Below are 26,532 nucleotides of genomic sequence, written 5' to 3' on the forward strand. Positions count from 1 at the left end.
AGAGAGAGAGAAAGAGAAAGAAAGAGGGAGAGAGAGAGAGACAAAGACAGATAGATAGATTAGCAAGTATATTAAAGAACTTAATAATGCCATCATCCAACAGGAGCTAATCAACATTTATAAACATCACCCAATAACAGCATAATCATAAAACATATGCCAAGACAGACCATATTCTAGGCCATAAAACAAACAAATTTGTAAGAATTGAAATCATGTAAAAATATGTTATCTAACTACAATGGAATTAAAAGCAAGAATTCAACAATAGAAAGATTACAGAAAAATCTCTGCCAAACACTTGGAAATTAAATAAAACACTACTAAATAATCCATGGGTCACTGAAGTCTCAAGGGAAATCAATAAATCCAACTAACTGAATAAAAATAAAAGTACAATGATATAATAAAATTGGGAAGTAGCCAAACCTATGAAAAGGTAATTGATAACACTAAAAATGCATACACAACAAAGATAAAAATCAGCAAGCTAAACGTCCATGTGAAGTACCCAGAAAAAGAGCAAAACAAATCCAAAGAAAACAAAATGGAGGAAATAACAATAAAAACAGAAATCAGTGAAAATAAAAACAAAAAAGAGAGAAATAATTGAATTCTACCAAACATTTAAAGAAGAATTGACACCAATCCTTTACAAACTCTTCCATAAAACACAAGAGGAAGAAGACATCCTAATGCATTCTGAGGCCAGAATTACCTTGATTCCAAAACCAGACACAGACACCACAAGAAAACTAACGATCAATATCCTTTATGAATATAGACATAAAATCCTCAACAAAATGTTAGCAAACCAATTCTGGCACTTACAAAAAGTAAAGTCAGCCACAAGGGTGGTCAACATCTATGTCACTGGGCCCCAGTAAAAACTCAAGACACCGGATTCAGGGGAGCTTCCTTGATTGGCAGTAGTCTACGCTTATTTTCACTCATTACTGTTGGGGGAAGTAAGTGCTGTTTACATAACTCCACTGAGAGAGGACAACTGAAAGCTCTTCCTGGAAGTCTCCTGGACCCTGCCCCATGAGTCTCTCCTTTGACTGAGTTTAATCTGTACCCGTTTGCTGTAATAAACCATAACTGTGAGTATAACAGCTTTCAGTGGGTTCTGTAAGTTCGTCTAACAAATTATTAATAAACTTGAGGGTGTTCTTGGGAAACCCCTCAAAGTTTGCAATGACCAAGTAGAATTTATTCCAGGAATATAAGGTTGGTTCAACATATGAAAATCAATCAATGTAATATACAATATTAAGCTGATTAGGACAAAAACCGTATGCTTATCTCAACAGACACAGAAAAACGTCTGACAAAATCTAATACCCTTTGATTATAAAAACACTCAACAAACTAGGAAGAGAGGGGAACTGCCTCAAACTGATAAAGGCATTTACCAAAACCCCACTACTAATATCATACTTAATATGAAAGACTGGAAGTTTTCCTTACAAGATCAGGAACAAGACAAGGATGTCTGCTCTTGTCACTTCTATTCAACACTGCACTGGAGATTCTAGCCAGGGCAACTGACAAAATGAAGTAAAACGCATTCAGATTGCAGAGGAAGAAGTAAAACTATTGTTATTTGCAGATATCATGATTTTGGATATAGAAAACCTAAGGAATCCACACAAAAAAACCTATTAGAGCTAATAAACAAGTTTGGCATGGTTACAGGACAAAAAATTGATACCCAAAATTCAACAGTATTTCCATACACTAGCAATTAACAATCTTAAAAGGAAATTAAGAAAATAATTCAATTTGTAGCATCAGAAAAAATAAAATACTTTGGAGTATGTTTCACCCAACAAGTACAAAACTTGCACACCAAAAACTACAAAACACTGTTGAGCAAAATGAAAGAAGATCCAAATAAATATAAAAGGAACTCTGTATTCATAGACTCAGACTTAGTATTGTTAAGATGGCAATACTCTGTGATGACTGATTTTAACATGGCAATACTCTCTGTGATGACTGATTTTATGTGTCAACTTGAGTGGGCTACAGGGTGCCCAGATATTTGGTGTTATTCTGAGTGTGTCTGTGGGGTGTTTCTGAATGAGATTAACATTTGAATCAGTAAGATGAGTAAGCAGATTGCCCTCCCCATTGTGGGTGGGCCTCATCCAATCTACTGAAAACCTGAAAAAAATAAAAGGTTAAAAGGAAGAATTTATTCTCAATGCCTGTCTTAGAGCCAGGACACTGGTATTCTCCTGCTTCAGACTTGGACTCAGACTAGAAATTACACTATCAACTCTCCTGGTTCTGAGGCCTTCGGATTTGGACTGGAGCTATACCATTGGCTCTCCTGGGACTTCAGACTGCAAATTTCAGACCTTCTCAGCCTATATAATCAAGCAAATCAATTCCCTACAGTAATTTCTCTCTCTAAACACACATACACACTCACACACAAACACACACACATACACCTCTATACCTCTTATTGGTTCTGTTTCTCTGGAAACCCTAAAACCACTCTTCAAATTGGTATGCACATTCCATACAATCTCTATCAAAATCTAAGCTGGCTACTTTGCAGAGATTGACAAGCTGATCCTAATATTCGGATGAAAATGCAAGGGATCTGGAATAGCCAAAACAATTCTGAAAAAGAACAAAAAGTTGGAGGACTCACACTTATTGACTTCAAAACTTACTGCAAAGTTACAGAAATAAAAACAGTGTAATACTGGCATAAAGATGGATAAATAGTTCAATGGAATAGAGAGCCCAGAAGTAAGCCCTCATATTTCATATGGTGAAGTAATTTTCAATAACGGTCATAATACCACTCAATAGTTAAAAGATAGTTCTATTCAACAAAGGGTGCTAGAAAAACTGGACATCCACATATAAAAGAATAAAGTTGGACCCTTACCTCATAATATATACAAAAATTAACTCAAAATGGATAAAAAATCTAAACCTAACAGCCAAAACTACACAATTCTTAGAACAAAACAGAAGGGAAAAGCCTCATGATAACAGAATCAGCGACGATTTCTTCTATATAACAACAAAAGCCAGACAAAGAAAAAACAGACAAACTAGACTTCCAAAATATTAAGACTTCAGTGAATCAAAGGACATTAATAACAGAGTCCAGAGACAACACACAGAATGAGAGTAAATACTTGCAAATCACATATCTGATAGGGGATTAATATCCAGAATATATAAAGAACACCTAAATCTCACCACCAAAAAACAACCAACCAAATTTAAATCCAGAGAAAGTACTGGAATACACAGTTCTCCAAAGATATACAAATGGTCAATAAGCAAATAAAAAGATACTCAACATCACTAGTCATTAGAGAAATAACAATCAAAAACAAAATGAGACATTTCACACTCATTAAGGTGACTATTATTAAAAAAAAAACAAAAAAAAACAAGTATTGGTGATGATGTGGAGAAACTGGAACCCTGTGCATTGCTAGTGGGAAGTAATAATGGTGTAGCCACTGTGAAAAAGCCTGGCAGTTCCTCAAAAAGTTATACATGTACTTACCACATGGCCCAGCAACTGCAATTCTATTCCCAGGTATATAACTAAGAGAACTAAAAACACTACCACAAAAACTTTAACACAAATGTTCACAGCAGCATTATTGATAATAGACCCAAAGTGGAAAAACCCCAAACATCCATAAATTGATAAATAAACCATGAGGTATTAGCCACGAAAAACAATGACATACTGACATTTGCTATGACATGGATGAACCCTGAAAACAATATGCTAAGTGAAAGAGTCACAAAAGGCCACATAGTATGTGATTTCATTTATCTTCAAGGTTCAGAATAGACAAATCCATATAGACAGAGAGTAGATTGTGTCTTCCAGGGACTGGGAGGAGAGAATGGACTGCTGGGCTTCTTTTGGGGATGATGAAAATGTTCTGGAATTAAGTAGTGGTGATAGTTATACAACTCTGTGAATAGACTAAAAACCAATGAACTGTACTCATCACATGATGTGTGGATTATATCTCAATAAAAAGAAAAATAAAAAGTTTAATTTTAAAAAATGATTCAGACAACTTCTCTCCAAAGAAACAACAGTATCCTCACCTGCTCATAGATCTCAATGGCTTTCTGGTACTGCTCAAGCTGGGCAGCATATGCTGCCACCTTCAGCAGACACTTGTTTGCTGAGCTGAAATCAAGAACCAAAGCAGAATGAATAACAAGCCAATGGAAAAATAAAAGATGTGCACTGGGCCTTAGTACATCTTCATTTGGTATAGTCAAATACACTCACAGAGTATAAAAAGAAGTATTTTTTTTTATCACACATAATAAAACCCATTAAATTATATTAAGAAAAGTAATACTTGCCTATTGGATTCTTCTCCTTTGTAATAATCAGCAGATTGTTCATAATGTGCAATAGCCTGAAAACATACATATTTTATTCACACACAATTTATTTGGAGAGTTGCATTTTAAAGCCACATTTGCATAGGTATTTTTTTTATAAATAAACCTACTCTACCAGCAAACTTTTCACAACTCGGCCTATTTCTTTAGGAAATACAAGAAAGTATGCACCTCTGGAAGCAGAATGCTTGCTGACCATCAAAATCTGTTTCTCCCTCCCCACATGGCATATGCCCAGCTACACTACTTCCTCAGCTTCCTCTATAGTGAGGGGCAGCCTGTGACTAGTTCTCTCCAGTGGAATGTAAACAGACATGCTGGGGGCCATTCCCAGGCTTGGGCCATATATCTCACTTTGCATCCTTCTCCAGACCTTCCACTTCCCATGAGCTAGGATGGCTATGACCAAGTTCAGAGTGACACTGTAAAGCTAGACACCCAAAATGGCAGTAACTGTCAGGCAGATTCCTAAATAACTACAAAGGACACAATGTACCTCCAACCCCAGTGTCTCTACCACTGTCAAACCCTTAGTAGCCACACTGGATTGTTAGAGAGGTATGAAGCCCTAATTACACTTTAGGTCTATGACGTGCAGCACAGACTACACCCACTAATACCTTAAGTGTCACCTAGAATAAGGATGTTGCTGTCAATCTAAAAATATATGGCATCAAGTGGAGAGGAAAAAGAGATCACAGGCCAGAAAGCTAGAAGTCCCTGTCATGCTGTGATGAAAGTTAGTGAAATCAAGCATGTGACAACTCAGAAAAAAGAACTGGTGTCGGCCAGGTGCGGTGGCTCATGTGTATAATCCCAGCACTTTTGGAGGCCAAGGCAGGTGGAGTACCTGAGGTCAGGAGTTCAGGACCAGCCTGGCCAACATGGTGAAACCCTATCTCTACTAAAAAAATACAAAAATTAGCCGGGCATGGGGCAGGCACCTGTAATCCCAGCTGCTTGGGAGGCTGAGACAGGAGAACTGCTTGAACCTGGGAGGCAGAGGTTGCAGTGAGCTGAGATCGCACCATTGCACTCCAGCCTGGGCAACAAGAGTGAAACTCTGTCTCAAAACAAACAAACAAAAAAATAGGTGTCTACCAGAGTCCAAAACTAAGCAAAATGGCTGAGAAAAGCCAGAAGATAGTGTGTGCTGCTGCTGTTAGCACAGTTTTGTGAGAGCTGAACTCTGCAAAGAATCAGCTGGTTTGTAGACAATTGTAGACAATCTTAGAAATAAGGCTCTCATAAGATTGAAAAAACCTTCTATATCCCAGATAATGAGAGGTAAGTATAAGCAGTTCTTTAAACCAGGGCTCTAGCCAAGTTTTTCTCTAACAAGATCAGACAAGAAATATTTTAGGTTTTGTGCATCTTTGCCACAACTACTCAGCTCTCTTGTGGTAGCATAAAAGCAGTCATAGACAAGATATAAATGAATAAGTGTGGTTGTGTTCCAATAAAACTGTATTTATGAACAATGAAATTTCTAATTTCATATAATTTTTACATGTAGCAAATGCTTTTTTCTCTCAAGGATTAAAAACTGTAAAAATCATTTTTAGCATGCAAACATGCAGAAGCAGGTGGTGGGTTTGCAGGCTGCTTGAATTACAAAGGTTTCCCAGTAAATGCAAATGAGGGAGCTAGCAGTCTTTGAAAATCAGAGTAAAGGTGCTGCCTTTCTGCCCAAGCCCATTAGTTCAGTGGCTTCAAGGCAGCTCCTAGTGAGTTAGAAGAGAGCCGCAGGGACAAGAAAACAAATAAAACAAAACAGGCCATGGAACTATGTTAAAGTTAGAAAAGTACTTAGACCTGGCCCATCAAGCCCCAGGCCCCCAACTCCCTACAGATGGTGGTGGTGATGACCAAGAGCAGAAACTGAGCTACCAGAAGGCCATAAGCTAGAAGTGGCAGAGCCAGTATTAGCCTCTCAGGACTACAGAGGAACCCTGCCTCAAACATTCACATTGAACAGTTCTGTGAAAAACAGACACTTATACTGTGTTTATATGATTACATTTTGGGTCCATGATTTCAGTCCTTTAGCATAACCTAATATGCTCCCCCAAAACACATATTTTGAACATTATTTACAGTAGAAGAAAAGTTGAAAAAAAAAATTAAGTGGTTACATATAATGGGATACCTGAAAAGGCTTTTTTTTTTTTTTTTTTTTTTTTTTTTTTTTTTTGAGACAGGGTCTCATTCTGTTGTCCAGGTTGGACAGGCTGGAGTGGCATGAACACAGCTCACTGTAGCCTCAACCTCCTGGGCTCAAGTGATCCTCCCACCTCAGCCTTCCGAGTAGCTGAGACTACAGGCATGTGCCACCATGCCCAGCTAATTTTTTAATTTTTCATACAAATGAGGTCTTTTCATGTTGCCCAGGCTGGTCTCAAACTCCAGGACTCAAGCAATCCTCCCATCTTGGCCTCCCAAATGCTGAGATTACAGGCATGGACCATCATGCCTGGCCTTCACAGAATACTGAATTGAAAAATGCAGCTATAAAAGAATAGGTATACTATGGTCCTCTTTTTGCAAATACTTAGTAACATACAGAAGTAGTCTGGAAGAAAATACTTCTTTGGAACACCTGTTTGGCTCACCATCACAGTCCTGAGCCTAGCATGATGCCTGTTTACAAACTGGGTGCTTGGTAACAGATGCTAAGTGAATGAAGGCAAAGTGCATCACAAATGAAAGCTGCCTATTAAACTATTGCCAGTATCATGATTATGTGAAATACTCATGAAATAAAAGGTTGTCAGCGAATTTATGATTAATCAATAACCTCCTTTCAACTGGCCTCATTCTCTAGTGTTTAGCACCATTTCCCATCAAAATAAACTGGGCAAATCATGATAAACCTGACCAAATCTGTCTGTGAAGAGTACTGGATTATATAACCTCTTTTTCAGGACAGATAGAGTATAACTACATATCTTCCTAATTCTTACAGCACCAGAACTCAATGAATAAATAGGGTTGGGTTAAACCATATGTAACTGCTGCTTTGGAGGTTAAAAAAGAAAAGGCTAGATGTTGACAATTTGGTGTAACTTAACACTTTACCAATAATGGCACTGGCTCGTTAGAATTTTAGAGATGTAAATTACAGTTACATTTATCACAGCGAAAGAAAAAATTTCAAGTTGGTTTTTAATAATGCTAATTAAACCAATCATTAAATTCCATGGTTTTCCCAAGTTGTGACAGATTGTACTTGAAAAAAAAGCACAATTCACTGGTTTAACAGAGAAGTTTCAGAGAAGAGACTGGCCACAGGCTATCTCTAAATGTTCACATCTAGTTTGGAATTTTAACATGTAGTGAAATTTATCAGATACAAGCAGATCCTTACACACCAGAAATCAGCCTACCTAGATATCTGATAATCCCAAGGACTATAATAAATGTCAAAAGCAGAACACAGCCACCAATAACAACAGCACACGTAACGATAAATCCAGAAATTTAAGACCCGCTGGTTATCCTGTTGTTTAAGTAGAGGGCCAAGGAAGTCACAACATTTCTGCTTGGGGCACCTGGATGAGTGTCATGATACATGGAATTCTGGAATGAGAAACAAGGGCCTTATGACTGCATCAATGATGCCATAAAGCAAATGCAATTTCCAGGCTTAAGAGTCCACTGTGTAGGTGAAATACCCTTAAGTAGCTTTAAAATGGGATCAATTCTTTTAGAACAAATGCCCCTAGAGGAGACCTAACATAAATCTGCCATATACACCTATTCTATGCTGTAACAAACAGTATTAAACAAGGCTCTCCAGAGGATGAAAATAGAATTGAATTATATTTCCTGTAGATCATTTTTAAAAACCATCTAAAAAGGACCCATTTATTACGTGGTTCAGTGTTTTACTTCATGAAGTAAAAGAAGCAATGCAGGAAGATGAACGATCTCTACAATGAGAATTACAAAACACTGCTCAAAAAAATCAAAGAAGACACAAGCAAATGGAAAAACATCCCATGTTCATGGATAGGAAGAATCAGTATCACTAAAATGGTCATACCACGCAAAGCAATTTAGATTCAATGCTATTCCTGTCAAACTACCAACGACATTCTTCACAGAACTAGGCAACCCTATTTTAAAGCTGGAATCAAAATCACATATGGAATCAAAAAATAGCCTGAATAGTCAAGACAATCCTAAGCAAAAAGAACAAAGCTAGAGACATCATGTTACCCCACTTCAAACTACACTACAGGGCTACAGTAACCAAAGCAACATGGTACTGGTACGCAAACAGACACACAGACCAATGGAACAGCATAGAGAGCCCAGAAATAAGGCCACACACCTACAGCTATCTCATCTTCAACAAAGCTGACAAAAACAGGCAATGGAGAAAAGACTCCTTATTCAATAAATGCCGCTGGGGTAACTGGCTAGCCACATGCAGAAGATTGAAGCTGGGCCCCTCCCTTACACCATATATAAAAATAAACTCAAGATGGATTAAAGACTTAAATGTAAAACCTAAAACCATAAAAATCCTGGAAGACAACCTAGGCAATACCATCGTGGACATTGGAACAGGCAAATATTTCATGACAAAGACACCAAAAGCAATTGGAACAAAAGCAAAAATTGACACATGAAACTTCAGAGCTTCTGCACAGAAAAAGAAACTATCAACAAAGTAAACAGACAACCTACAGGATGGAAGGAAATACTTGAAAACTATGCATCTGACAAAGATCTAATATCCAGCATCTATAAGGAACTTAAACAAATTTGCAAGAGAAAAACAACTCCATTAAAAAGTGGGCAAAGGACATGAAGAGATACTTTTCAAAAGACATATATGCAGCCAACAAGCATTTTTTAAAGATCAATATCACTCATCATTAGAGAAATTCAAATCAAAAGTACAATGAGACACCATCTCACACCAGTCAGAATGGCTATTATTAAAAGTCAAAAAACAACGAATGCTGGTGGGGTTGTGGAGACACTTATACACTGTTGGTGAGAGTGTAAATTAGTTCAACCATTGTGGAAAGCATATGACGATTCCTAAGAGAGTTGAAAGCAGAACTACCATTCAACCCAGCAACCCCATTACTGGGTATACAGCCACAGTAATATAAACCATTCCACCATAAAGACACATGCACGTGAAAAGTTCACTGCAGCACTATTCGCAACAACAAAGACAAGGAATCAACCTAAATGCCCATCAATGGTGGACTGGATAAAGAAAATGTGGTATGTATACAACACAGAATACTATGAAGCCATAAAAAAGAACAAGATCATGTCTTATGCAAAAACACAGATGGATCTGGACGTTATTATCCTCAGCAAGTTAATGTAAGAACAGAAAACCAAATACTGCATGTTCTTACTTATAAGTGGGAGCTCAATGATGAGAATACATGAACACAGACACTGGAAACAACAGACACTGGGGTCTACTTGAGGGTGGAGGGTGGGAGGAGGGAAAGGAACAGAAAAGGTTAACTACTGGGCACTGGGCAAAATACCTGGATGATGAAATAATCTGTACAACAAACCCCCGTGACACAAGTTTACCTGTATAACAAATCTTCACATGCAGCCCTGAACTTAAACATTAAAAAATTCTAGAAAACCCCAAAACATGTTATACATATTTTTAAGGTTTCACAAGATTTTTATTTGTATTAGGTATGTTACATCTGCTTGACTTATCAGCTACTAATAGACTCTATCTCAAAAAAAGAGGTAATATGAAGCTATGAAACTACACACTTCACTGTCCACTAACTAAAATCTGTGAATGATCTAAAATCAGAGAAGGGACATTGGGTAGGAGTGCTAAATGAGAAGAAAGTGATCTGTAACAAGCCAGATATAAGGTACCTTGGGTGTAACTGATTTTTCAAACATTAATTTCACAATCCACCAACCACAATCTGGTGAGTCCAACCAGGGAAGAGAAGGTAATAATACTTCCTTTTATTATTTTTTAAGAGGAGGTCTCACTATGTTGCTCAACTCCTGGGTTCAAGCGATCCTCCCACCTTGGCCTCCCAAAATACTGGGATTACAGGTGTGAACTACCGCGCCTGGCCAGGTAATGATGTTTCTAAACAACTCAGGAGCTTAAACATTAGGGACCGTAACAACCTAACCCTGTGCCTGCACGTGTGTGTGTGTGTGTGTGTGTTGTATGTGTGTGCAAATGTGTTCAGTAATATTCTTAAATTGCTTTTGTTGGGTATTTTTTTTTTTTTTTTTTTTTTGAGATGGAGTCTCACTCTGTTGCCCAGGCTGGAGTGTAGCAGTGCCATCTTGGCTCATTGCAACCTCCGCCTCCTGGGCTTAAGAGATCCTCCAACCTCAGCCTCCCAAGTAGTTGGGACTATAGGCACACACCCCCATTCCTGGCTAGTTTTTTTTTTGGATTTTCTGTAAAAACGAGGATTTCTCATGTTGCCGAGGCTGGTCTTGAACTCCTAGGCTCAAGAGATCCTCCTGCCTTGGCCTCCCAAAGTGGTAGGATTACAGGCATCACACTGTACCTGGCCTTTTTTTTTTTTTTTCTTTTTTCAAGAGGAAAAAAGAGTATGTCACATTTCATTTTATCTGCTCTCAAGTTTATGGAGACCCATGTGTTGGAGACCATGCCTGGGCAGCAGAAATGACACAGCACTACAGGCTCCTACCCCAGAGTGCCCTTCTCACCACTGTGAAAGAGGAAGCTGGAACAGGAGCCTCTGCTGGCAAAGATGCTCTGTGCACAGTGCTCATCCCCACAAGACTCACTCAAACCTAAATAAAGATACTGTGGCCATCGCAGACACCCTGACCAAATAAATACCCCAGCCACACCAGACCCATCTCCCTCTCGTTCCATCATCAATTCCACACCAGGGAACAAAGGAGGTTCAGGTCCAGCTCCATCACCTTCCTCCAGGATCCACAGATAACCTTCCAGAGAGAAGGTTCACATGCACATGTCAATGCACAGGGTGGCCCTGACTTGATCAAGATCAGGGAGTATCCTCAGAAAAGTATGGCAATTATGAAAAGAAAAAAAAAAAAGACGTCAAATAATAAATTGTAACAAATATGATCAAATTTTGTGCTGAATAACAGGTGGAGGTCACACAGTCAAAAGAGTGAATGTTAACAATGCCAGTCCAATTTTAGTACTGCCTAGCAGATCTTTCCCCAGACCAAGAAGACTCCATTTGGTATGGTGGAGGTAGGGGTAGCATTTGTTTATTTAGCAAATATTTAGACCCCGCTAGGTCCCAGAGCTCTTGGGACACATCAGTAAAGCAGAGACAAAGCTCTCTGCTGACATGTGTGCCTATTCTGGCAGAGGAAGGGAGACAACCAATATGAGAATGATGAGCACGCATATGAGAGGGCATGTTGTAAGGTGATATCTGCTCAGCAATACAAGAAGTTAAGTGAGGTGTGTGGGGATCTGCTATGCCTTCCTGGGGGGCTAAATTAACTAGGGGGTCATAATAGGCCTCATGGAAAAGGTAATAAATGAGCAAAAATGGAAGGGCATGGAGAAGTTAGCCATGTGGACTTGAAAGATGTGAGGAGTCAGCCACGTGGACATCTGGGGAAGAGCTTTGCAGACAGAGGAAATCTCGGGTACAAAGGTCCTGAGGCAGGAGTGCTCATATGGCACGTGTGTGGAACAGCAAGGAGGCCAGGGTGGGTGGCTGTGCAGGGTATGCAAGAGGAGGGGAGTAAAAGAAAAGAGGAGAGGCCAGGCCACACAGGTACATGGGGAGTGTGGGGCTGGGAGGAAGCAATTCAGTGCAGCCATGAAGGCTCCGCACAGCTCCAGCTGTTCCTCTTAGTGAAAGGGGGCTAATGAAAGGCTGTGAGCAGTGGAGAAACAGAATATGATGCAATGCCTAGAAGGTTCACTCTGGCTACTCTGTGGCAAGGGGATGTGGGGTTGGCAAGGCAGGGGGAGCAGAAGCAAGGAGACCAGTTTGAAGGATCCTGCAGTGATCAAGTGCGAGCTGGGAGACAAGGTAGTGAGTTGTGCTGAGACTTGGGAGCAGGAAGGACCCTGCTCACAAAAACTGCTCACAGGTTGTAGAGAAAGAGAAAAGGCAAGGAAGCCTGTAGTTTAGAGGGGAACACTGGGTTGGGGACAGGGCGTCTGAGATGGGAATCCAGTCCCAGACAGGTTAGAGATGACTGCTGGACAAAGTGGAGAGGTCAGCAGGCAGGTGGATACAGGAATCTAGCATTTGGAGAGAGGTCTGAGCTGCAGTCAGATTTGTGAGTCACTGGCATACAGATACTTAAAGCTGTGATGCTGACTGAATGTAGAGAGGTCACCTCTTACGCTTTCTTCACTGGGCCTTAGAGTACTAAGCAATACAGCCGAAGGTTCTTTTGGCAATGCTAATGTTCTGACGTGAATCAGAGAGAGTGGAAAAAACAGGTGATTTCTGTAAATCTTAACCAGCTCTCATGTCTTAGATGCCAACTCCAGGAAAAAAGCCCACTACTTCAGCCAGCTAGACCCTAAAAGTCTCCAGGCAAGGCCATCTATGATCACTCTATACCTATGATCACTCTCAAACTGAGGACAAGAGAGTTCTTTGAGTCAGCTTATCTGCCTGCTTCACATCTGAGGAAGTGTGCCCACTGCTTACCTTCTCAATGTCTACAAGTTCAGTCTCATAGATCTCTGCAATAGTAATGTGGTGCTTGGCTGCAATTGTAAACCTTCCCTAGGGGAAAAAATAAGAAACAGTCACACATCCATTTTCCTATCTGAATGCCAGTTTGGGAACATAAAAAAGAGAGAGAGCACTCCAAGCCATCTCAAGACTCCACCCCACAGCCACTCAAGCAATGCAATGTCTTACCATGTCTGTGTAAATGTCGATGGCTGCATTTAAGCAGTTGATAGCCTCTGAAGCGTAGGCATTTAAGAAAAACAACGAAAAAATCCATTCAGTCAAAGAGGGTTCAGGTGAGGCTGTCTTCTTGGCTGTTATTAGAACGTTAATGAGGTATAATTTTGGAGTGGAGGGTGGGCAGGGTAGTTGGTGAGAAGCAAACAAAAATCATGCACAAGTCCAGATTCATCAGCATGGCTTTGTTCCCAGCAGCTACAGTATAATTTAGGGAACTGTAGCTGGAGTAACATTGTCTTAGTTACTCTTAACCTTAACGTGAGGACTCCATCCAGGCAAAAGACTGTATTATTAAAAAAATAAAACCATGGAGGTTGTCACCAACACTGATAAATTATATCTGCTAAATATGAATGCAAACATATTCCTCATTAATACCATGCATATATATTAATTTTAGAATATGGCACCACATCACAAGGACGATCACCTCAATAGATTCTACTCTCCATGCAGCCAAAAGCAAAAGCACTTTGAAATGCCTATTCAAACAACCCTTAAGCAAAGTCAACATTCTGTATAATGTTCAAAGATGCTAAATTGTAGCATACTAACAAAATGAAGCAACAAATCTAATAAATAATAATGCTAATAAATTATACTAATTTTCTTAAAAAGTAAGCCAAAAAATTTTCCCTATCATAAAATGATGGTGTTTATAATGCTGGCATATAATAAGCTCCAAGTTTATTACTTTTGGTTTAAAGAGGCAGCAAAGTAGAACGGCCTGACTACAAAATTAGAAAGGTAAGCAGATAAACAAAAATTGAAACAATTTCCCTCTAAACTACATAAAAAATGTGGATCCCTGTTATACCTTTAGAAATACAGAATATAAAGAGAAAAATTATCTATCTATAATCCCACTCAAATCCGCTGTTAGTATTCAGATGTACTTTTCCTTTGTTTATTAAACACATTTCTATACGCACAAATTTTTTTCTAAAAATGAGATTATACAACATTCAATCTCATGTGCTTCTTTAATTGCCATGTAAACATTTACCAGGTCACTGAAGATTCTCTGAAACCAGGGATTTTAATCCCTGCACCATATTCTAAAGTACTGATGCATTACAATTTTACTACTCTAACAGCTCATTTAACCTATGAGTTTTTCACTTTGGGAAATAAACTGTGATTAATCCTTATACAAAAGGTCGTGAAGATACCCTATTTCTTTATGACATATTTATTCTCAAAATTTGGGATTTGGTGTTAAAGAAAATGGACTGCTAAAAGAAAAAGGAAAAACACAAAATTTCTGCCATGCACATGGGTGGAAGGGAAGAAATACTTTTAATTACACTCTTCTAACTAAAAAGAAATAACCTTTGCAAAATTTTATCACATTAAATATCCAATTGCATTCTTTCCTCAAAACAAATACTTTGAAAAACACTTTTTAAAAACCAAATGGATACTGTATGAATAAGACTTTTTAATGATTGAATATTACAATTTCCCATTAACTGGATCTGAAAACTCCTTAGGTATTTAGGAGTAAGGGAACATAAGAGTTTCCTTTTATGAACAATATACATTTTCACAAAATTAAGATGTAAGAAGTCTTATGTAAAATCAAAGTTATTTCCAAAAAATTCTCTAAAATGCAGTATAAATGGAGTTTAATTAAATGATGCTATAAACTAAACAGCCAGTATAAATTTAACATATTTTCTCCTCATAAAAGCCCCCAAATGATTAAAAAATAAAAATCCCTAAGGTTATCAAAATTTATCTATTATTCCAAAATACAAAAATTCCTTTTTACCAGGACTCGAAAGGACACCAACAGTGACCTTAACGTTGAGGGAAGTACTGACTGGTTAGTTACACACAAAGATACGCATGCTACGCGCCTGGCTGCCTTACCTTGGGGATCTGCCTTTTTGTAAGCATTTCCAGCATCCACAAAGCTGGTAGCGGAGTCATGTTTGCTCTGAAGCTGCATGTGGAGCTTGGCTGCCTGACAAAATGCGTTTCCTGCAGCTGAAGAAGACACTACAATTAAACACAGAGGAATAAGTCCCCCCCAGAGCAACCCATGCTCTAAGTAGTGGACCTCCCTATTATATTCCACTGAAAAGAAGCATTCTAGTCAGAAGCAAAAATCCATGTGGTCCAGTGCACCTCGGGCAAATATAAAAATAACCAGAATCAAGTCAAACAGCAATGAAAGCTTCTCCACCTCAGCCCCAGCAGACTTTCCAAGTGTCCCTGGGCACTAAGCCACCATTCCCTGATCTGACCATTCAATACCAAAAGCCAAGTCTTGGGCTACTGAATTCAATTCCACTAACACATAATAAACACCAGCTAAGGGCTTCAAGCCACAAATGATTAAAGAAAGGTAAAACACTAAACTCAAAGATATTTGCTCACTTTTCTTAGTGTCTTCTAGACTTAGCTGTCAGAGTGGAAGAAACTGCTAATGAAGGGCTTCGTGGATAAAGTAAGTTTCCTAAAGAGTGAAAATCAGGCCTATAATTTTGAAATTCATAAAAGTCTAAAAATCCAATTTTTTTTCTTTAGTTTATAGCAAAATCTGACTGAAATTTATATGAGGTTTAATCTATTTTACCCCATTTAGTGTGAAAATTTACACATTTCCCTGCAGAATCACTGATGGATCTGGTTGTGGGGTACTGCCCAGGTCTCCAACTGGGACATGCACAACATACAAGGTACACGACCTAATCTTTTTCAGAAAAGGTTTTGGATCAGGGACCATGGATTCTGGAGTGCTGGAAAAGAAAGAGGGAAGGAATCGCTAGCAGAGGAGTCACATGAACACTGAAGAAATGCTTGCAGGTAAGAAAGGGCTGGAAGTGGAGGCCAGTGACAAGCCTGCCATGACTGGAGGAGGGCAGTGGAAATCAAGGCTGAAGCTGCATCAGGCCACTTCTGAGAGGGTTTAAACATCAACAAGGGAAACTTCCTGAGTTCAGAGAAGCAACACGGCAGAGTGTCTCCGAAAAATGAGTCACATTGGGGAAGTCAGTACAGTAGAAATGGAAAGGAAAGAATCTGATCTACCACGAAAAGCATGGTTAAGAATATCACAAAGCCTTTAGGTTTCTAAAAAAATTATCATAAAGCAGTACTCACTGCCGATATTAAACATTTGCTATAAATTTTTTTGTGAGGAAAAAAAGTACAATTCTTTTCTTTTGTTCGAGACAGGGTCTCAATCTGTCACCCAGGCTGCAATGCAGTGGCGTGATCACAGCTCACTGCAACCTCTACCTCCCAGGATCAAGAGATCCTCCTACCTCAGCCTCCCGAGTAGCTGGGGACACAAGCGTGTGCCACCACACCTGGCTTTTTTTATTTTTAATTTTTTAAAATAAATTTTTGGCCAGGTTTGGTGGCTCAAGCCTGTAATCCCAGCACTTTGGGAGGCTGAGGCAGGTGGATCACCTGATGTCATGTGGCAAAAGCCCATCTCTACTAAAAATACAAAAAACTTAGCTGGGCACGGTGGCAGGTGCCTGTAATCCCAGCTATGTTGGAGGCTGAGGCAGGACAACTGCTTGAATCTGGGAGGCGGAAGTTGCAGTGAGCCGAGATTGTGCCACTCCACTCCAGCCTGGATGACAGAGCAAGACTCTGTCTCAAAAAAAAAAAAAAAAAAAAAAAAAAAATTTGTAGAGACAGGTTCTCACTATGTTGCCCACGCTGGTCTTGAACTTCTGGGCTCAAGCAATCCTCCAGCCTCGGCCTCCCAAAGTGCTGGGATTACAGGTGATTATACCTGGCCATAAACATCCAATTCTGCTAAAGCTTCAGTTGCATCTCTTGTTCCAACTCCCTCTCCCCAGAGGAAATGCACAATTCTCACGTGGGTTTCTGAACCTGAGGGCAAAGGGACAGTACAAACTCTGGAGCCCACCTGCCCAGGTTCAATTCTTGCTCTGTATCTCAGTTTCTGATTAAAAGAGTACCCAGGCATCTTTGAAAAATATGTAGCCACCAGCATGACATGGGTAGTGCTATGATCTGAATGGTGATATCCCCCCAAAATTTGTATTACTGGAGCCTGATATCCAATTTGACAGTGTTACGAGGTGGGGCCTTTGGGGGAGTGACGAAGTCATGAGAGCGCCACCCTCATAAATGGGACGAGTGCCCTTATAAAAGAGGTTGAAGAGAGCTGCCATGCTCCTTCCACCACATGGGGACACAGCAAGAAGGTACCATCGTGGAAGCTGAGAACATTCCTCACCAAACACGGGATCTGCTGGCACCCTGATCTTAAACTATCCAGCCTCCAGAACTCTGAATAATACATTCGTTTTCTTTATAAATTACCCTAAGGTATTTTGTTATAGCAGCAGGAAGAAAGCAAGGCACTGAAGAATCAGAGTAGATGCCAGCCTCAGGGCTAGAGCTGGAACTGAAGAAGCCCTGCTGGCCCCTGGTGAATCATGAGAGGCTGGTGGGTATCCAGGAGGGGCAAAGGCCACTACCAGGGCAGTGGCCAGGCACCTGGGGTACTTGGGGCAGCACTTAACCATGAAGTGGCAGCTCAGTAACATATCTGGCTAAGTGGGAGCTTTGATGGGCTCTGCCTCAGAAGAAGGTAGTAATAGCTTGGATTTCACAAGTAAAGTGCTTAGAAGGGCCTGACTCACATTACACACAGTGGCTACTTTCATTATTATATGCAAATCTAGCCTTAGATCACACCTGCGGTCTGGCATGTTGAAATGCCATCATTTTTTTTACAACGTACACCCTTGCTCTCCTGCTGGCATTTCATTTTTAGTAACTTATCTATGTCTCCTGTCCCAGAATCAGTCATGGTCCATCCTTTTCTTGCTCAGTAATACCACAACACCCAGGCTCTTCTAGGCTACCTCCATTTCTCCAGACAATAGTAAGTGCTTTAATTTTACATTTTCACATTCCCACATTCCAAAACGAGCTGCTGGCTTACTTTTTCACTCTGACTATTCATTCCAATCATTAATAGCAAATGCTAGCTCGGTCTATCTAAACTTGGAAGTGTTGGGCCGGGCACAGTGGCTCATGCCTGTAATCCCAGCACTTAGGGTGGATCACTAAGTCAGGAGTTCAAGACCAGTCTGGCCAACACGGAGAAACCCCATCTCTACTAAAAATACAAAATTAGCTGGGCGTGGTGGCGCATGCCTGTAATCCCAGCTACTCCAGAGGCTGAGGCAGGAGAATCGCTTAAATTATTATATGCAAATTATTATATGCAAATAATTATTTGCATGGATGGCCTGAGCTCATGAGTTCGAGACCACCCTGGGCAACATGGTGAAACCCCGTCTCTACTAAAATACAAAAAATTACCTGGGTGTGGTGGCACGTGCCTGTAGTCCCAGCTACGCGGGAGGCTTAGGCACAAGAATCACTTGAGCCCCAGAGACAGAGATTGCAGTGAGTCAAGATTGTACCACTGCACTCTAGCTTAGGCTACAGAGTGAGACTTTGTCTTAAATAAATAAATAAATAAATAAGTAGTCTCTTCAGGTAAGATCACTTTTTACTTACAAGACCTGAACAAAACAAAAGATGAAATGTGAAACAAACTGTTTTTTCCTCCATTTTAAAAACACAAGACAATTCAGGCATAAGTGTGTTTTGAAAAATAGCATATCTAAAGCCTTAGCTAAAACTAAACTTCTTATAAAGATCTTACCTTTTAGATTCAACTAGTTCAAAAGCATTTTTCTCCTTTGAAATGATTTTAAAGTATCTGCCTTGAAACAGCTTGTAGAGGGCAAGAGTCCCACTTCCAATCCCACAGCAGCTGTGAGCCAGAGCTCAACACCCACGTCCCCTGCTCTGGTCAACGCTAGTCTCCATTTTCACTATAGAAATATCCCATCACTAAGGCATGAAAGATCTCTTTCGCTGAAGAGAGAGGGATGAATTTCTCTGAAAGAGCCATCTCATCTCAGACCAATGAAAACAATAATCCTGTGAATTTTGTTATGCCCGGTCTCACTGGGTAGAAAGCATTACTTTAAAAAATAACCATGAGTCTCTTGAGGTTAAGGTAAATTCATCCCCCTCTCCCCAAACCACACTGTCATAGTTCTCAGTGGAATCACAATCAGTTATTGTGTAGCAGAGAATGGTCATTCTCAACCAATGTTCAGGTAAAGAAAACCAGGCATTTCTCTTTATCCCACTAGTTTTAATGACTTTTATTCCAACTTTCATTCCTTATAGCACTGTATTTATTTAAGCATATTAGTAAGAAACAAAGATTACTCTAATTCCAAGTAATTTTAACTATTTTTAGTTACCAAGTTACCACATGCCTACTGTATTAAGAAGTATGGAAACTAAGACAGACACTGTCCCTGTGCTTGAACTTAAGCCAGGCTTTCCAGCTTCATTCACTTAGAGCACACCCCTTCAGTCTCCATGTCAGCAGCAGCCAGGCCAGTTATTCAGCACTGACACCTGTCTCTGGGGTCAATAGTCTTGCTCATTAAGGGAAAACAGTCATTTCTTCCTTCAAAGTGATTTTAAACCATTTGCCTAAAAAACAAACAAATTCTTTGTACATACCACTCCAATTTTTAGCCATCTTGAACATATTTGCAGCTCTGGTATACATTTCACAAGCCTCTTCTATTCTTGTGTTTCCTCTGAGAAAAAGTTAAAAAATAGGTTACATTTTAACAACCATCCACATCTCTAATTCTCCCTCCCTCAAATGATAAACATTTAGTATGTACTTGCTATGTGCCAGACAAGCATTACAGAATCTTAACCTCTGTTTAAAGGAGATACTCTTACTACTCTTACTATCTGTTTTCCAAATGAGAAACTGGGGTGTTAAGTGGTAAAGTTACTAGCCCGAGGTGACATGGAAAGGATAGCTCAGAATTAAGACTCATACACAGGGCAAGGCATGATGGCTCATGCCTGTAATCCCAGAACTTTGGGAGGCCAAGGCGAGCGGATCACCTGAGGTCAGGGGTTCAAAACCAGCCTGGCCAACATGGTGAAACCCCACCTCTACTAAAAATACAAAAAGTAGCTGGGCATGGTGGCAGGCGCCTGTAGTCCCAGCTATTCAGGAGGCTGAGGCAGGAGAACCGCTTGAACCTGGGAGGCAGAGGTTGTAGTGAGCTGAGATGGCACCACTGCACTCCAGCCTGGGCAACAAGAGCAAAACTATGTCTCAAAACAACAACAACAAAAAAAAAAAAAAAGAAAAAAAAAAGACTCAAACACAGATCTGGCTGACCCCAGAACCAGAGGGGTTACAGACTAAAGATGTTACTCTGATTACATCTTTAATCAGAGTCCTTCCCATCTATAAAAGTTGGAAGTTTTATATCAGTCTGAGTAGTTAAAAGTAGGTTTTTCAAAGGAGATTAAATTTTGAAGGATAAAGACATCTTTTCCCTGTTATCTCCCAAGAGTTCAGCATTATGTTTATTCAGAAGCCACATCAGATGAGAGAGTGGCTTTCTACATTCTACAGCTGTATGATGTCAACTCTGGTAAGGGCAAGTCCTTCTCTAACCTGGAGGAGGCCTCAGGGTCCAGCCCAGTATAGAAATGCATTTTGCAACACCCTGAGAAATGCATTTTACAACACCCTGAGAGAAGGGTACCTCCACTGTTGCTTGAACATATACAGTTCTGCAAAGTTCTTCACCGAGCAGCTGACTCCACTGAGGGACAGCTCTAAGCTACTTGGAAATTTCTTTTCACATAAAAGCCAAAATTATCCTCCGTAATCCTCCAAGAGTTAACTTTGCTCTTACTATGCTAAGGTCCCTCCATGAAAGACGTTTATCTTGTCTATATACAATCATAAAATAACCAGCGGAAAACTGAGACGCAGTAGACTCTGTACAGTACACATAACAAGGAACTCAGTGGGGTGTGGACATAAGGACTCAGAGACAGGACAGGTCGAGGCTGACACTGGATGCTGGGCCTGGTATGAACACATATACATGAAAGAGTGCACACACACGTGCCAGGAACTCCAATAAACTCCAAGCTCCAGCAGAGGAGCTTGCAGCTCCGTGTCAACACAAGTCCTAGTGCAGAGCAGAGGCTGGGCATACAGCAAGGCTCAGGTGTGACTCAGACCTTAGGCATTAACTATCAACAGTTTGACCCTGGACTAGTTCTTTAACTCCTTCACACCTCAGTTTTGACATGTGTAAATTGAAGATAATATTATGTATACCTAGGAGTTATTATGAGGATCAAAAGAAATAATCCATATACAGCTGCCACTGCAGAGCTTCACCCAGAGTAGGTACTCAATCAGAATGGTTATCATATCTAGATCCATGTATGGAAGGCATAAAAACCTTTGCAAATATTACATTGTTATGTCTCATAAGGAACATGTTATCTAGAATAAATGCAAATCAAAACCACATATGTGATACCACGTGGCTCCTGCTAGAATGACTAGGATGGGCTACTGTCTGTCAAAAGACAGAAAATAACAAGAGTCAGGGAAGACATGGAGAAATCTTATATACGACTGGGAGGAATATAAAAGGGTGCAGCCACTTTGGAAAATGGGTTGGCAGTTGCCCAAAAGGTTAACCTAAAGTTACCATATAACCGAGCAATTCCATTCCTAGGTACACACCCAACAGAAATCAGAATACTTCCCGTCAGGGCAAGGAGCCTCACGCCTATAATCCCAGCACTTTGGGAGGCCGAGGCGGGAGGATTACCTGAGGTCAGGAGTTCGAGACCAGCCTGGACAACATGGCGAAACCCCATCTACACTAAAAATACAAAAACAATTAGCCAGCATGGTGGCGCATGCCTATAGTCCCAGCTACTTGAGGGACTGAGGTTGCAGTAATCCAAGATCGCACCACTGCACTCCAGCCCACCGGTCTAGGCAACAGAGCGAGACTTTGTCAAGAAGAAAAGAAAAGAGAGAAAGGAAGAAAAGAAAAGAGAAGAGAAGAGAGAAAAGAGAAGAGAGAATGGAAGGAAGGACGGACACATATCCACACAAAAACTTGTATGCAAGTGTTCACAGCAGCATTAATCATAATAGCTAAAAAGTGGCCAGGCGCAGTGGCTCATGCCTGTAATCCCAGTGCTTTGGGAGGCCGAGGTGGGCGGATCACTTCAGCGCAGGAGTTCGAGACCAGGCCGGCCAACTTGGTGAAACCTCCATCTCTAGCAAAAATACAAAAATTAGCTGGGCATGGTGGCGGGCACCTGCAGTCCCAGCTACACGGGAGGCTGAGGCAGGAGAATCACTTGAACCTGGAAGGCAGAGATAGTGTCACTGTACTCCAGCCTGGGTGACAGAGCGACTCCATCTCGAAACAAAAAAAAGCTAAAGAGTGGAAACAACTCAAAAGTCCATCAACTGATTAACAGATAAATAAAATGTGGTATACACACACAATGGAATATTAATGGGCAATAAAAAGAAATGACGTATCAATACATACTACACCATGGTTGAGCAGTCACAATGATTCCATTTATATGACAGGTCTACAGTAGGCAAATTTTTAGAGACAGAAAACAGGTCAGTGGTTGGTAGTGCTATGTTGTGAATGTTTTTGTCCCCTCCAAAACTAAGTTAAAATTTAATCCCCAATGCAACAGTGTTGGGAGGTAGGGCCTACTGGGAGGTGTTCAGGTCATGAGCGCTCTGCTCTCATGAATTTATTAAGGCCACTAATAAAAGAGCTTGTGAAAGGGAGGTTCCATTTTCTCTGGTTCTCTCTTCTACCGTTTGAAGACAAAATAAGAAGGCCCTCACCAGATACCAGACGCTGGTGCCTTGATCTTAGACTTTCCAGCCTCCAAAATTGTGAGAAATACATTTCTGTTCTTTATAAATTACCCAGGCCAAGGTTATTGTGTTACAGCAGGGCAAAGCAGACAAAGACATCTAGAGGTGGGAGTGTTGGGGAAAAACAGGGAGGTGAGAGAAAATGACAGCTAAATGGTACAGGGTTTCTTTCTGGGGTGATGAAGATGTTCTAAAACTGCGGTGGTTGCATAGCCCTGTGAATATGCTAAAAACCTCTGAATTGTACATTTTAAATCAGTGAATTGTATGGTATGTGTATTAAATTTCAATAAAGCCTCTTCCCTAACACACACCAAAAAAAAATCAAAAAACAAACAAAAACCTTTGGGGACTATGTTACACAGTGAAAGATGGAATAGCAACAAGCCATACCAAACATGAAGTGTCAGAGTAAGCTACAGCTTTCTCTCACACCTTCACGTCCCTTTCCCTCCACTTCAAATCTACACAATAAAAAAAAAGAAAAGAAAAATAGCTAATAAGTTTCCTAAATGGAAAATTCCTGACATGAAAACGTTCTCAACCTTAGCTATACCTCCCTTGGCGTAAAGTCTTGCTACTTTCCTGGGTCTTGTTTTTCTAAAGAGTACTGGGAATCTTGAACTGTAATTATAGTTCAATCATTCTTATTAAAGGTTTCTAAATAAAACTAGCTTAATTAAAATGTATTTTATCCACTTATTTTCAGAGACAGATACAGCTAGAATTAACAGAGTTCCTACATTATTCTAGGTTTTATGCTAGATACTTCCATATATGTTATGTCATTTTCATTATTACAACCATGAAAGACACTATCTCCATTTTACCGAAAAGAAAATGGTATATAGAGGTCAATGGCTTATCCAAGGGATTAAATTTAAGCCAAGGTCAGTAGTGTACCTGACACTTGACTTAAAGTTCAGTGATCTTTGAACCTTGCTAAACCATGAGATCCTGTCTCCTGAAACAGAATCACCAGAGGTAGCCTCACTTTAAAAATCCATTTGTCATAAACTGACCATAACTTTAAAACTTCATGAAAAAATGTACTTTTGAAATTACCCCTGATGCTTATTTTGTTTTATATGAAAATTAATTTTTTGTAAATTTTATGGACAAGTATTCAGAATTTGCATTCAAAGTAACAACTGTTATCCAGAGATCTCACAGTGAGGCAGAAGATCCTTGGAAACAATATTCTGTGAAGAATCCATATTACACAGTGACATAAGTTAAATACATGACACTCAATTGACGTTAAGAAGCTAAACTGAGCTAAATTAACTATTGTTTTGTATTACAGGAATCTGACTTGGAAGAAGAAAACATTTTCCCCACCGTGAAAGAAAACACTGCCCAGCAAGCACAAAACCACTGCCACCTGGCTGCCTGGTGGTTCATGCAGCTGAACCACCCCTGCATTCCAGAGGCAAGGCAGACTCTCTTCTTCTTGACCATACTGACTCAGGAAACATTTACTGAGATCTATATGTGCCAGAAAACACTAAGGAAATAAACTTCTTGCCCACAAAGAGGTCACAACGTTGAGGAAAGAATATCAAGCTTCATGGCTAGAAGGGTCTGAGAAAAAGCCTATCAATTCCCCATGTTCCCTTGAGGAAACATGGTCAAAGCCACAAATGTCCCACCAGAAGTCAGGGAACAGTAGAGCTATAAAAACCAATTCATCTTCAAATAATCTAGAATCTTGATTTCCCCCATCCTGAATAATAACTATTTCAGAGCATTGTAAAACTATGACAACCATAGTTTTTTTAAAACTGTGGGTGGGAGGAAGGAGATATCGTAGAATTGTGAGAACTAATGACACACACATCATGAGATGTACCTCAAAGAAAAAGGCTGACAACTCCTGAGGTAGAAATAAAGCTGCCTCTAAAAATCACAAGATATTAGAGTAGAAATACCACAAAAAGTGACAGTGACAGTACTATGAAGATAAGCATGTAGAACCAAAGGCAAAATTCAGCTCTAACATCAGGATGCCATGAAGGGGTGTTTCAAGCCATCCCAAAAGACTGAAAAGGGACTTGCCCAGTGTGGGGAGCCTGGGGGGATCCCCACAAAGCAGGATAGCTTTTTTCTCATTATTTACCAGCAGTATCTCCCTAGCCACTAGACTGATGCTCTGGGGAAAGGAAGCAGCACAGGGCCTGCCACAATAACAAGGCTGACTGCTTAGTGTCTGGATGGAACAAACTGTCCACATTAATGTTTTAAGGTTTCCCATGTATGCCTCAAAATAATAAGCAAATGTAGAAAAAATTCAGAAGAGAGGAAAATTCAAAATCTGTCTAAAAGTGCCTCTGCCATATAGAACTACTCTGTGATATTATAGGCTCTATAAACAATTTATTTCCACCTGATGCTTCACTTCTGGAATCTCCACAGATTCTAAAAACTTGATAAACTTAACCCTTCCAAAATTATTCTATTTCAGGTCTTAATATATTTTAAAACAGTACAAATCTTTTATGTGATGCAAAAGTAGAGATTTCTTCAGTGGGGGAGATACAGAGGCCCCAAGAGGACATAAAACAACTGGAAGAGATATTTTCACACGTTCTCAACAAAAAGAAATGATAAATGTATGAGGTGATGAGTATGCTAACTATCTTCATTTGATCATTATACAACACAGACGTATATCAAAAAAACAAATTGTACCCCATCAATATGTGCAATACAATGTGTCAATTAAAAACTATTTTTTAAAAAAAGGTAGGAGGGAGATACTCTTCAGAATGCTAATTTGAATTCTTACAACAAAAGGCAGCATCTAAATGTTTCACTGTTCTTTTATAAATCGGTAATGCAGAAGCCCAAGGTATGGTGGAAAGGTCCAGGGCATGGGCTTGAGTCAGACTACCTACAAATGAACACTGTCATTTATTTACCAGCCTTCAGTTCCCTGGAGCAGCCAGGCCTGTCTTGGCCTTGGAGAGAAAGAGAAATTCCACCAAGCCAGCTAGCACTGTACCACTAAGGGGAGCGCTGTCTCGGTGGCCTTGGACTTTTGGAATCAATTTTCTAGGAACTTTCCACTTTGCTTCTGCTTAATTAAGGACAAAAATCATAGATTCTCAAACAGAGAAAATAATCAGAGACATTTAAGGACTGTGACCAAAGTATTTCTGTTTAAGCACAATTTCCTGAAATAAAGCTTATGAGAACAAGTATAACAAAGAAAGCTAGTTAGACTTTATTTTGACAATAGTTTTCTAAAGCCTCAACTTTATATGGGGAGTAGTCATCTTTATAGAGAAGAAATAGGCATAGACTGGACCTATTAATAAAACAAAACACAGATATTTAAATACTTAAGATAATGGTAACTGCTAGATTAATTCAGAAATGACTGTT

The 26,532-nt window shown here is 39.8% G+C and overlaps 1 protein-coding gene across 3 annotated transcripts in view; it reads right to left on the reverse strand.

Moving 5' to 3' along the window:
* Nucleotides 1-26,532, reverse strand: part of NAPB (NSF attachment protein beta) — a 50,759-nt gene that overhangs the window by 11,513 nt on the left and 12,714 nt on the right. For 2 of the 3 annotated variants that reach the window (XM_050745498.1, XM_050745499.1), the window contains exons 2-7: nucleotides 19,905-19,984; nucleotides 15,225-15,341; nucleotides 13,299-13,345; nucleotides 13,083-13,160; nucleotides 4,378-4,433; nucleotides 4,111-4,195 (exon numbers count right to left, since the gene is read on the reverse strand). In XM_050745498.1, the coding sequence (XP_050601455.1) occupies nucleotides 4,111-4,195; nucleotides 4,378-4,433; nucleotides 13,083-13,160; nucleotides 13,299-13,345; nucleotides 15,225-15,341; nucleotides 19,905-19,984 (463 nt within the window). Of the gene's footprint in view, nucleotides 1-4,110; nucleotides 4,196-4,377; nucleotides 4,434-13,082; nucleotides 13,161-13,298; nucleotides 13,346-15,224; nucleotides 15,342-19,904; nucleotides 19,985-26,532 lie in introns of those variants that run through there. The other variant, XM_050745501.1, reaches the window with a different exon arrangement.

Source organism: Macaca thibetana, chromosome 10 (genome assembly GCF_024542745.1).
Source record: "Macaca thibetana thibetana isolate TM-01 chromosome 10, ASM2454274v1, whole genome shotgun sequence".
In the NCBI taxonomy this organism is placed as follows: domain Eukaryota; kingdom Metazoa; phylum Chordata; class Mammalia; order Primates; family Cercopithecidae; genus Macaca; species Macaca thibetana.